A 12,305-nucleotide genomic window follows, 5' to 3' on the forward strand; every position below is an offset into this window, starting at 1 on the left:
TATTAAAATTATCTCTTATGTCGTAAGATTACATCTGCATTCAGAGAAGAGATTATTTCTAGTGGGTTTCTCTTTTGTCATAGAGTGCTACTTCCATTCATTTGTTAATTGCAATTATCAATAGGGAGATCTAGCGTCTTATAATTGGCACACCACATTAAAACATTTAACAGCATGCCTATATGTATCTCATTCACAGTTCCCTGTTGGCACTGAAATTGAAGGAATGAATATTCTGGGGCTTGTGCTCTTTTCTCTGGTTTTGGGAGTAGCTTTCAAAAAACTTGGACCTGAAGGAGAAGAACTCATTCGTTTTTTTAATTCTTTCAATGAGGCAACCATGGTCTTGGTGTCTTGGATTATGTGGTGAGTGTTCATAATAGTATTGCAATCTGAAAAACTTCCCAGTACTGCACACACTACATTCTCTTATCAGCTGATTGACTGTCTAGCAGAATCTAAGATTGGATAGAAGGTGGCATATGCAATAGGTTAAGGAGAACATTCACCATGTTTATTATGTACCTCCCTTTATCAGGCATGGGGTATGAATTACCATATTTTTTTCAGAATACAAGAATATATATATATATGGGTGGAAATGTCTGTGTGTCCTATACAAGGAATGTTACTGAAGCCCCACCCACCTGCCAGCCCCCTCCTTTCGGCATTTTTAGCCTCCACATGTCGTGCATGACCCATTTACGGCCCATTCTAGGCTGCAGGGATCGCCACAGCCCATCACTGCCAATCGCTGCCTCTGCACATTTTTTACCTCTGCCCATCATGTTTTTGGCCTGTTCCAGGCAGCAGGCGGTAATCCCCGCTGCCTGGAAGAGACTGAAAATGCAATGCAGAGGCCAATAACTGGGTGCGTGGAGGCCAAAAATGCGATCAGCAGAGGTCGAAAATGTTACACACAGAGGCAGCGATTGGCAGCAATGTGCTGTGGCAATCCCTGCAGCCTGGAACAGGTCTAAAACCGAGCATGCAGAGGCCAAAAATGGGATGCATGGAGGCAAAAGATCACGACGCACGGAGGCGCTGATGGGATATAGTGATCCCCATAGCCTGGAACAGCTATTCCAAGGGGCTGATCCAACTGCCAATCATCTGCTCATGTTGAATCAGGATGCGATAACCTGCTGAAGCTGACCATGCTGTTTGCTGCAAGGACGCTAGCCAGATGAATACCGATGGATGCTGTTAGGGAAAGGCAGAATTATTTTTCTTGTTTTCTTCCCCAAAAACTAATGTGCATCTTATGCTCCAAAAAATATGGTATTCTATTTAGTAATTTAGTACTTGAGAAGAGTAGTGTCATAAAAACTACGTAATCAAATATCAGGTAAGCCTTTTCTTGTGGGGAAAGTTCAGATACTTCTTTATGTCACCTGGAAATTAAATTCTTCATTGAAAAGAATGCTCAGAAATGTAGGAGAGATCCCTGCTGGTTGCGTTACATGGGACATAAATATTCAGTTATTAAAATCCCGGTTGGTATTTTCAACAGTTGGATTTCATTTGTACCTCCAGTGGGTGTGTGGCTATATTAATAATCTTTGGGGTTTTAATTGTGCAAGTCTAAACGTGCTTATTCAATACTCTTACTGTATTCAGTAGCATTTGTTTCTTAACAAAGGCATTTAGAATTACCCATTTGTTGCGTATGTAATATGTACAACACTATTGTCATGAAATTTTACAGAAGTACCAGTTGGGCATTAAAACTATTGTTTCTAAGAAGGATATATACCCTGTTCTGCCGAATCAGCTAATTCTAACTTCCTTCTGCCAGCGTGACATGGAAAGTTGATATGGAAAAATGAGCAGCCTAAATCAACTGCTGCCCCCACTTGATATATATTGACTCAAGAGGATTGTAGATAGGTTATTGACCGGTCAAGGCCTGGATTTCTCTCATATCCCTTGTGCAGCTGACCTGAATATTTAGCACATGGCAGCTTTTTCTTTTCTGATTCAATATTGGAATTGAAAAGGCCAGCTCATAGGCAGGACTTGCAGTTTGTCCTACAAAACCTCTATAGAATGAAAGAATCATGGAAGCTGAAATTCTGCAAGAAGATACCCTTGGGACTCTGGCAAATTCACTCCACTTCATGCCGTACCACTTTAAGAGAGATCTTCAAGTGTTGCTTTATAAAAAAAAGTTTTCTGCTTTCGTGAGTGGGATAGAAAAGTGAAATTTTTTAAATCCGATCTTCTGTGGCTATTGCCATATGGATATCTTTTTTTCCCTTTTAAATTGGGTTGGAAGATTTGTTTAAATTAGCCACCTTTTATTTATTTTTTATTTTAACTACTTAAGATTTTTGACATTGGCTTAATACTGAGAGCACTTGCATAATACTTGAAATTGCTGAATGCTGATTAAAAAGTCTGCTTTAGTAAAAAATGGAAGACTTTGGAAAACTCTGCAAGCAATGGCTTTCAATGCAATCAGCCATATCTTACCGGCTGGTGCATAAGAATCTGCAGGCCCTGTTTTGTAGTGGTTCTGCTCATTCAGTCAATTGTGGGGTGTGCCAGATTGACCCAATGGCATGTCCTGTGAAGTGGCACAGAAGTGATTTTTGGGACATTTGGAGTGTGATATAAAGTTGCTTGATATGCCAACTATAATAATAATAATAATAATAATAATAATAATAATAATAATAATAATAATAATAATAATAACAACAACAACAATAATAACAATAATAATAATAATAATAATAATAATTATTATTATTTATTAGATTTGTATGCCACCCCTCTCTGAAGACTTGGGGCGGCTCACAACAGTAATAAAAACAGTATAACAATGGAACAAATCTAATAATAAAAAATATATAAAACCCCCCAACAATTAAAAACCATACAGCACATACATACCAAACATAAAATATAAAAAAAAGCCTGGGGGAGAGGTCTTACTTCCCCCATGCCTGGCGATATAGGTGGGTCTTGAGTAACTTGCGAAAGACAAAGAGGAGGGAGTTGATTCCAGAGGGCCGGGGCCGCCACAGAGAAGGCTCTTCCCCTGGGGCCGGTCAAACTTTACATTGTCTTTGGCATACGAAGATGCTGTTGACATCTCATCCAAATGTCTGGATCATTTTTTATACCATCCACTTATCTGCTCATCCTAACATATTACTTAAATCGTTATGAAAATAGCCCTCATTCACAGCATTATCCTTTGAATATGAAATACGTTTGTTGTGCTCACTGCAGATTCTTTAATTCATTCAATTAATTGATTCTCTCAAAGGTAGTAGTAGGAAATGTGCCGATGGATGTCCCATAACAGAAAAAGAGATAAAGATTCAATTTATTGAAGGAAATTTTGTATGAAAATCTGATGCCTATTCTTTATTGAGGCTTTTAGTGTATGTTTCAAAAATCACTAACATTTTCATTCCGTCAAAAATTAGAATTTTATTTAGCATTCAATGTAATACTCAATGCTTTCTTTTCAGGTACGTACCAATTGGCATTACATTTCTAGTTGGAAGCAAGATTGTGGAAATGGATAACATTATGCTGCTGGTGACAAGCCTTGGGAAATACATCTTTGCATCAATTCTTGGCCATGTTATTCATGGAGGGATTATTTTACCACTTATTTATTTTGCAGTTACACGCAGAAACCCTTTCACTTTTCTGTTAGGACTTATAACTCCTTTCACCACAGCATTTGCTACGTGTTCCAGGTTGGTAGATTTTTGCTTCTATTTCTGATATCGTTCAAATTTAGAATTTGTAAATCGGCTTTTCTTGTAAAACAAGGGACTCTGCATTTATTCAAATGTAAGGGAGACTTTCAGAATGGAGTGTAGATAGTCTGTGTCGCTATATGGTAAAATATGGCTTGATGGCAAAGGTTTTAATGGCTGTATTATTGTATCTTGCAGGGTGGGGAGAGAGACAATTTGAGAATAATAAGGTGCTTGACTATAAAAATGTTTCCTTAAACCAGACATAATAGAACTTGAAATGGACATAATAATAAAAATGTATAATAAAACTCCCTTTATATTTTTTCTCATAAGATTCAGGCATTTGTTTTGGAAATGAATAAAGTAGAGTCTTTTGTCCTAATTTTCAGGAACAGCACGTATCTGGAATGTTAAATTATCTATTTAGGCTGACAGACAAATGCATATATTTTGGACTGCAGGAACATTGCTGGACTTGACGTTCTTGTGCTTCTTCCTTGATCACATCTAGCTCTGCAACTCTTCCATCAATGATCAAATGCATTGAAGATAACAATAAAGTAGACAAAAGGATTAGTAGATTCATCCTGCCTATTGGGGCTACTGTGAATATGGATGGAGCTGCTATTTTCCAGTGTGTAGCTGCTGTCTTTATTGCTCAACTGAACAACGTCGACCTCAATATTGGACAGATCTTTACCATTCTGTAAGTGATACTGTCAGCTGATCAGGTGCTTCGGAAAAATTAGATAAATAATTTGTCTCTTTCTAGCCTGCCACATTGCACTTTGGTTGAAGCATCATTCACAAATTATATCCTTCAGGGAAATGCTAAAAGCAGCCACGCTTTTCTCCTTCTTAGGAGATTATACTTTATTGTGATGTAGAGCAGTGTTTCCCAACCTTTTTTGAGCCGCGGCACATTATTCATATTTTCAAAATCCTGGGGAACATTGAAAGGGGTGGGTGGGGGGTGGGCTAAAGAAAAGTTTGGACAAAAAAAACCTCTCTCTTCCTCCCTTTCGCTCTATTTCTCCCTCTTTCTCTCTTTTCCTTCCTTCCCTTCTTTCTCTCTCTCCATCCCTCTTTCTTTCTTCCTCTCTTTTTTGCTCTTTCTCTCCCTCCTTCCCTTCCTCTGTCTTTCTCTCTCTCTTGCTATCTTTTTCTTGCTTTTTTCTCTCTTTCTTGCTCTCTCTCTCTCTTTCACTGTCTCTTGCTATATGTCTCTTTCTTTGCCTCTCTTGCTATCTCTCTGCCTCACTTGCTATGTCTCTCTTTCTCTCTTGCTATGTCTCTCTTTCTTTCTCTTTCTCTCTCTGCCTCTCTTGCTATGTCTCTCTTTCTTTCTCTTTCTCTCTCTGCCTCTCTTGCTATGTCTCTCTTTCTCTCTTGCTATGTCTCTCTTTCTTTCTCTTTCTCTCTCTGCCTCTCTTGCTATGTCTCTTTCTTTCTCTTTCTCTCTCTGCCTCTCTTGCTATGTCTCTCTTTCTCTCTTGCTATGTCTCTCTTTCTTTCTCTCTCTCTCTCTGCCTCTCTTGCTATGTCTCTCTTTCTTTCTCTCTCTCTCTGCCGCTCTTGCTATGTCTCTCTTTCTCTGCCTCTCTTGCTGCCTCTCTTTCTCTCTCTGTCTCTTTCTCTGCCTCTCTTGCTGTCTCTCTCTCTGCCTCTCTTATATGTCTCTCTTTCTTTCTCTCTCTCTCTCTCAGCTGACTGCAAGCGGGAGCCCTGACGGCAGCTGGACGTGCTGTTGGACGCCGTATATGCCAAGCCCGCAGCGCCAGCAGTACGGCGTCCAGCAGCACGTCCAATCGCCACCGTCAGGGCTCCCACTTGCAGTCAGCTGAGAGAGAGAGAGAGAGAGAGAGCTCCCGCCGCCTGGAGCTCCCTCTCGCCGCCGCCATCTCCCCGCGACTGCCTGCGGCCACTGCAGCCACCACCACCCCGCTCCCCCCGCCAGTGCCCTCCCGCCGGGCCCCAAAGGACACTTGCCGCCGACGCCAGGGCCCGGCGGGAGGGCACTGGCGGGGGGACCGGGGGGGGTGCGGCTGCAGCTGGGAAAGGCGCAGGGAGGGAAGCTGCCTGCCCGCCTGCCTCGGAGAGCCGCGCTTGCAGCCGCAAACCAAAAGGGCAACCCCCGCGCGCTCCCCAGCCCCGGCCCGCCTCTGCGCCCCCGCCCGGCCTGCGCTCTCTCCTGTCCTCTCCTGCCCGATGTCGTGGTTTCCGGCGCTCTCCTGCTGGGCCCCAAAGAAGGAAGGCGGGGAAAAGGCGCGAGGAACGAAGCTCTCCTTCTTCTTCCTGCCTTCCTTCTTTGGGGCTCAGCAGGAGAGCGCCGGAAACCGCGGCATCGGGCAGGAGCCGGGGGACAGCTGCGAGCGGGCGCTCCAGGTCGGCACCGGCAGCGCCCCGCCCAGCTGGAGCTTCCGTAGCTCTGCGGCACACCTGGCAGTGTCTCGCGGCACACTATTGTGCCGCGGCACACCGGTTGGGAAACGCTGATGTAGAGAATAAGAGCTTAAGTGGATAACACAGCTTGACAGTGCTGGGTTTGGCAATGCAAAAGAAAGCAGCAAGTAGATATGTCATTAAGTAACTTCTGAATCATTTTAGTAATTTCGATCTTGATCCTAAACTTGATGTAACTATAGTTAAGCTGATTTGCAGGATGTGCAGTGGCAAGTTGTACAAACAGTTATCTCCAATGGGCAGTATCAGTGTATTGAATGAAAGGAAGATTCCCGAGTACAGAAAACAAACTTTGCATATGATTCTGTGTTATTTTAATACGTATATAAAATTTCAGCCTAGCTAAAAATAATTTTATTGACAGGGTTACTGCCACTGCTTCCAGTGTGGGAGCTGCTGGGATTCCAGCTGGAGGAGTTCTAACCATAGCTATTATCTTGGAGGCTATTGGACTTCCTACAAATGACATCTCTCTCATATTAGCTGTGGACTGGATTGTGTAAGTATACACATGTGTGCATGTTGGGTCTTCAGATATGGTGGTTGTCAAAGTATGAAGGACTTTGTAGGGGCAACCTTTAAAAAGTACTTTTTAATAAAAGTACTCTTATTGAGAGCAATTGCAAACCACACAGCAGAATTTGTTGATAGCTGCCAAAGGGAGTAAGAAACTAACTGCTCTAAATTTTTGATTTGCATCTTTTTTACATTCTGATCACAAAAGCCATCTGAAGTTGAAAGGGGATAAGCAGGGGAAATTAGCTATTAAAAACTATGCATCCCATGATATAAAAATTACTTCCTCCTTCTTGGGGAGAAAGATTTTGCAGTAGGTTTTTTTGGGCGTTAGCCTGAGGCAAAAGAGAAGTTGCATTTTGAGATACTATATTAGCCATAACTGCTGTAAAAACTACATTCCAATTAAATGTAAGGAATGTTAATGTTCCTCATGTCAGGAAAAGAATGGATAGAATTATGGTAAACAAGAAACAGTTTTGCTTCAAGAAAACTTTTGAAACATCAAAACTTCCCAAGGATGATGTAATATTTGTTTAGGTTCTTTTTCTTCAGAAAGATAGTAAAAAAAACTTGGTAGGGTATGTTTAAAATTGGAGGCAGAGGCTCAAAAGGAGTTGTCTTGGTTTCAGTCCCCAATTTTACAGTCATGAACTCCAGCAAAAAGGAAACACCCATCTTGCTGGCTAGGAAAAATGACTGACTGATGGATACAAGATGGTACTACATTCTCCTTCAGCAAACTATTCAGGCAGAGCACCTGATCTTAATTGTTGCTTATGAAGAATAGGGCAAAGCTTTTTAAAAAGCATATTTGCCTGCTATGCTTTTTGATATCTTTAGTCTTGAACACAGATCACTCTTAATTTAGAGGGTGGCAGATGAATGCTTCTCAAACCTATTGCTTTTAAAGATAACCAGAGCCTCTGCAAATGTTTACAAATGCATTTCATTAAAACCAGTGAAAATGTTTTCCATGTTTTCTCTATTGATCAGGGACCGGACCACAACAGTTGTCAACGTTGAAGGTGATGCTTTTGGAGCAGGTATTCTTGATTATCTGAATCCAAAAGAAATGAAGGAGAAAGACACAGAGCTTAACGATGTCCAGGTGGAAGCCATTCCAAACACCAAGGCTGATGGGGAAACATCACCTCTGGTAACACACAAGGTTCAACCCGTCACCCCTCCACCATCTAGTTCTCAAGATCCAACATCTAATGAATCAGTTCTATGAATATAAAAGAGTGGAGGGCACTTTATGGGCACTGTAATTTAGAAAGTACTTGTTGAATAGAGTCTGTATACTCCCCTGAGTTTAAGCAGGCATGTCCTCTTCCATTCTGATGGCACAGAACACAGTGGTAACAACCACAGACTACAAAATACGTGCAAGCTTCTATATGTGTGTTTGTGTGTGAGAGAGACAAGAATGAAAACTTTAGTTGGTACAAAAAGTGCTGCTGCATCCTTATGTGTATATGAGTAACATATGCAAGACAAATGTAGTAAGTGAATGATAGCCATCCTAAAAAAAAATCTTCTTGCTATGAAATTAAATTTGAAGCCCACTTTGTAAGATAGACTATGAAATTTCTGAGATTTTGGGAATGTCTTGTTAACTGAAGTTATACAGGAATGAAATGGAGTTTCTTGTAACTTTACTGCATTGAGCCTATATGACTATGTTTGAAAGGTATTCTTAAGGGAGCAGTTTGTTTTGATTGAATGACATAGTTTGTGGGACCTAACCAAACTATGGCTCTTTGTTCTAGTTTGATAAATCAGAGAAGCAAACCCTTTTGAAGAATAGAATTAAACTAATACATTATCAGAACAATATACAGTAGCTAAGAGTCACCAGTCCAGTTTAGTCTAAAAAGGACAATTATAATTTATTGCTCTCTCCCTGAACCAAGCACTTGTATGTCAAACCTTACTGGACCAAAAAAGAAAGCAAGAAGTTGAATCATTGCCTTTCTCTTCAAAGGTTGGGTTGCAACCTTCATATTTGTTTCTCACACAGGAAGCTTAAATTGCTTTTCAGACACTCTCAGCAATCTATATTAATGCTTGTTTGTTGTTCCTGGAAAGAAATATGAATGAGCAGCCAGCATGAATATGTGCTACTACTGCCACAAAGCAGGGATTTATTTAAGTTTCCTAGTTTGATGTCACGTCTGCTGGTGGTGCTGCTGCAAGAAATTACCTTTTTTCTGGATCAGCATATTGTATGGCTTATGGCTTTTAATGTTTTCTGCTTAGAACTGTCCCAAATTGGGACTCTCCATTGGCAATGGAAGGCTGGCTAGAATTTTCAGAGTTGTAGGCCCAATACACATTGTGGACATTGCATCTAGAATGATGTTTTTGAGAATCTATAACTGGTCCTAAAAACAAATTGTTTATCAAAAGGACAGGTTACATCTGATATGGTACCTATTTCCCCAAAACCAAGAAATATATGGAATGTGTTTCTATCAATTCCGGAACAAATTACCTCCATGCTTATTTAGTGCCTGGTGACATAATGATTTGTTATGCATAATAAATAAAATCATATTGGGTAGAAAACGTATATAGAACAGGCAGTTTTAAGCTTCAAAAAGCCTACATAAAAGTACATTTAAGTGGGTGCTTAAATGTGGCCTGTAATAATCATGTAGCTTCATTTGTTGCTTTTTCCCTCGCTCCACCATTGCTTTCAAGAGGATATGGGTTGACAAGTAATTCTGGCCTTTACGATAACTCTCCTTGCATAAGAGATACTTTTCAGACATTTTTTTCTGGCTGTCAGAAATTCAATTCCATTATTTAAAGTTGTTTGGAATATTGCCTGTCCTTGTCCCTGTATGAAAACCTTTTTCAAAAGGATATAATATGTTGTAATTTTCTCCCTGCAAAATTAACCTTAAAGCCCTGGGGCAGGAAAAGACAACTCCCCCCGGTGCTTCCCAAATGGGCCAAAACTCCAGTTCCCAGAATTCTTAACATGTTATGCCATTTGTCCCAATTTGCCTTTTTAAGTCTGGCGAACTCCAAATTTAGAATATACAGTAAAGTAAATGGGATGAATCTGAATTTTTTTTTAAAAAAAAACAGGAGTCAGATTTTAATCATAAACACCTTTGGTTGAAGGGCAAAATATTATTTTGATAAATATTTACATTTCCAGGAACAGCAACTTTTGTCCTCATAAATTATAAAGCAACTTTATGTAACTGAAAAGGAAGCCTTTAGAATGGATTATATGTTTATCCCACTGTACCTCTTCTTCTTTCAGTGTGAGCGCATAATAAATATGGTAGTATCTTTTCTCTTCCCATATTAACCAGGCAAACACATTATGAAGCATTCTTACCAATTGATGTAGTAAAATGCTGACACAGGAATCACTATCCTTTGGGCAGGCCAGTCATTTAAACCTGACCTGTTTGTAGTGCTGCCAGTCAGAATGCCAGGTCCTCTTGCAACAGAGTCATAATCTAGATAATCCTATTACTTTTCAGTTAGATAATCATTAAGTCATAAGATTGCATCTATTCTTTGTTTCAGTTGCTGAGTGTACATTTTCAGGAAAAAGGCGTTCTTAAAAAAGAAAAACTTGGAGCTGGCTGATTACATTGACTTTTAGTGGTAGAAAAACACTTAGGCTTCTTTACAGCAGTGTTTTTCACATTTGGGAATTTTTAAGATGTGTGAACTCCAGCTCCCAGAATTCCTTAGCCAGCTGGTTAGGGAATTCTGGGAATTGAAGTCCACACACTTTAAAGTTCCCAAATGTGAAAAATACTGTTCTAGAGGATTTGCTCATAGAGAAAGAAAATATTTCTCTCTATCTTGGCATCATTTTGCATCTTGTTTTGGAATTTGTATATTATATTCCACCTTGCCCACTTGCATAGGTGTGCAGGAAATAATTAGTCAGCACATAGAATACTGATTTGCTTCCTGCAACCGATTTAGCACACTTTGAGCAGCAGTAACAATGTTTGTGCAGGGTTTCAAAATCAGTAAAGTGAACTGTGGATCTTGAGCCTCCCAATTTTTACTTTAATTAGATGGAAGTATTGTTTTCAGTATTGTGTAAGGCAAGTGAAATGTATCCCTGTTCACTTATTCCACTGTGGAATAGTTTTGTAACGTTTTCATGCCTTTCCTCCTTAAGCTTTTTTCTTAAGCTGTAAAACTCCAGGCACAATTATTTTTTTCTCTATAGAGAAAGGAATTCTTGTTCAACTTTTTCTGTCATTTTTATGTAACTTTTGAGGAGGCATGACTGTAAACTACACAATATTCCAGGCTTAGGTAATGGAAAGCAGAAATTGAGTACGAAGTGGAAAAAGGAGTTGCAAGTGCAGATATGTAATTTTAGCTCTCACTAAAATAATATACCCAACAATCATTAAGAATATACTCTTAATGATTCTAATTGAGCACATTTTTTTAAAAAAACCTGCTATATAAAAAATATACATTGGAGACTACTAATAATGTCTTCTCTAGAAGATTAGTAATATTTTATTTAAGGGATTTTAAATAATGTTATCCCAGTGATTAATGAGTCAACCAGACCATTGCTCCAGCAAGAGTAGGGAAAGTAGGGAAAGAAAAATATCTGTGAGCCTTGATTGACAGTACAACCTGCCTGTCTCTCAAAATACAACTTGCCATTAATGACCAGAAAGATTAGGAAGCTCTCTAATCAAAGGTGCTCTTGGGTGCTACCACCAGAAATGTGACCTACCTAATATATAAAGTATTAAGCATGAATATATAGTACAGTGCCAGTGTGAGGGATTTAAGTAGCAAATTCTCCTACCAAATGGAAAAGTCAGAATGGTTGAGAGCTTAGATTATTACTTAGAGTATGAATGCCATTGGGGATCTCTTTTATGTATAGTAAAGCTATTTTTTTCATATTTTTACAGTGACTGAACAGAAGATTGCTTTGACAGCAACTTATTGACAATAGTAGCCAGAAAAAGAAAAGAGAGAAAGCAGGTGTTTCTCAATAGCCTCCTCAGTTCAGATCTTGGCTCAATACCAGCATAATTACAGAGAATGAACCAATGTTCTACCCCTGGTTTATTTTATAAAATAATATTGCCATTTCTTTTATCAGATTCTTTACTAATGGTACAAAAAGTGGGGGTTTAGGGGGATCTGGAGGAAAATCAAGATGGCAAAGAGCAGGCAACTGAGTAGAACAGGTATTTCACATTACTATTTTTTTTTGTTAGCTTTTGGACAATTCCTGGACCAAATCCAAGGTTAGCATATCCTTCCTGTCCCTGTCCTGTTCCCATTGAGAAATCTGTCCTTTTGTACTCTGTTAACGAGTAAACATAACTGGTTTTTTTGCATATGGATGATATATCTATCTTCAGGTCGAAATGTCATATGGCTTGAAACTCAGTAACAGCTAAAAAATAATGCCTATAAAGCAAAATGACAGACTATGTAAGAATTTATATTGTGTAGAACACATTATTATTATTATTATTATTATTATTATTATTATTATTATTATTATTACTTTAAATTGAGAGACATCAGGAATTTACCTATAGACTTTTTGTGGGTAAAACATATGCTATA

The 12,305-nt window shown here is 39.3% G+C and overlaps 1 protein-coding gene across 3 annotated transcripts in view; it reads left to right on the forward strand.

Moving 5' to 3' along the window:
* SLC1A4 (solute carrier family 1 member 4) overlaps positions 1 to 11,818 on the forward strand; it is a 31,857-nt gene extending 20,039 nt beyond the window's left edge. The window contains exons 5-10 of one of the 3 annotated variants that reach the window (XM_070732557.1): positions 200 to 366; positions 3,486 to 3,719; positions 4,237 to 4,431; positions 6,553 to 6,687; positions 7,701 to 7,863; positions 11,636 to 11,818. In XM_070732557.1, coding sequence (XP_070588658.1) covers positions 200 to 366; positions 3,486 to 3,719; positions 4,237 to 4,431; positions 6,553 to 6,687; positions 7,701 to 7,863; positions 11,636 to 11,638 — 897 coding nt within the window. In that variant the 3' untranslated portion in view covers positions 11,639 to 11,818. Of the gene's footprint in view, positions 1 to 199; positions 367 to 3,485; positions 3,720 to 4,236; positions 4,432 to 6,552; positions 6,688 to 7,700; positions 11,294 to 11,635 lie in introns of those variants that run through there. The other 2 variants (XM_070732556.1, XM_070732558.1) reach the window with 2 other exon arrangements.
* The last annotated feature ends 487 nt before the right edge of the window (positions 11,819 to 12,305 follow it).

This window comes from Erythrolamprus reginae, chromosome 1, assembly GCF_031021105.1.
Source record: "Erythrolamprus reginae isolate rEryReg1 chromosome 1, rEryReg1.hap1, whole genome shotgun sequence".
Classification (NCBI taxonomy): Eukaryota; Metazoa; Chordata; class Lepidosauria; order Squamata; family Dipsadidae; genus Erythrolamprus; species Erythrolamprus reginae.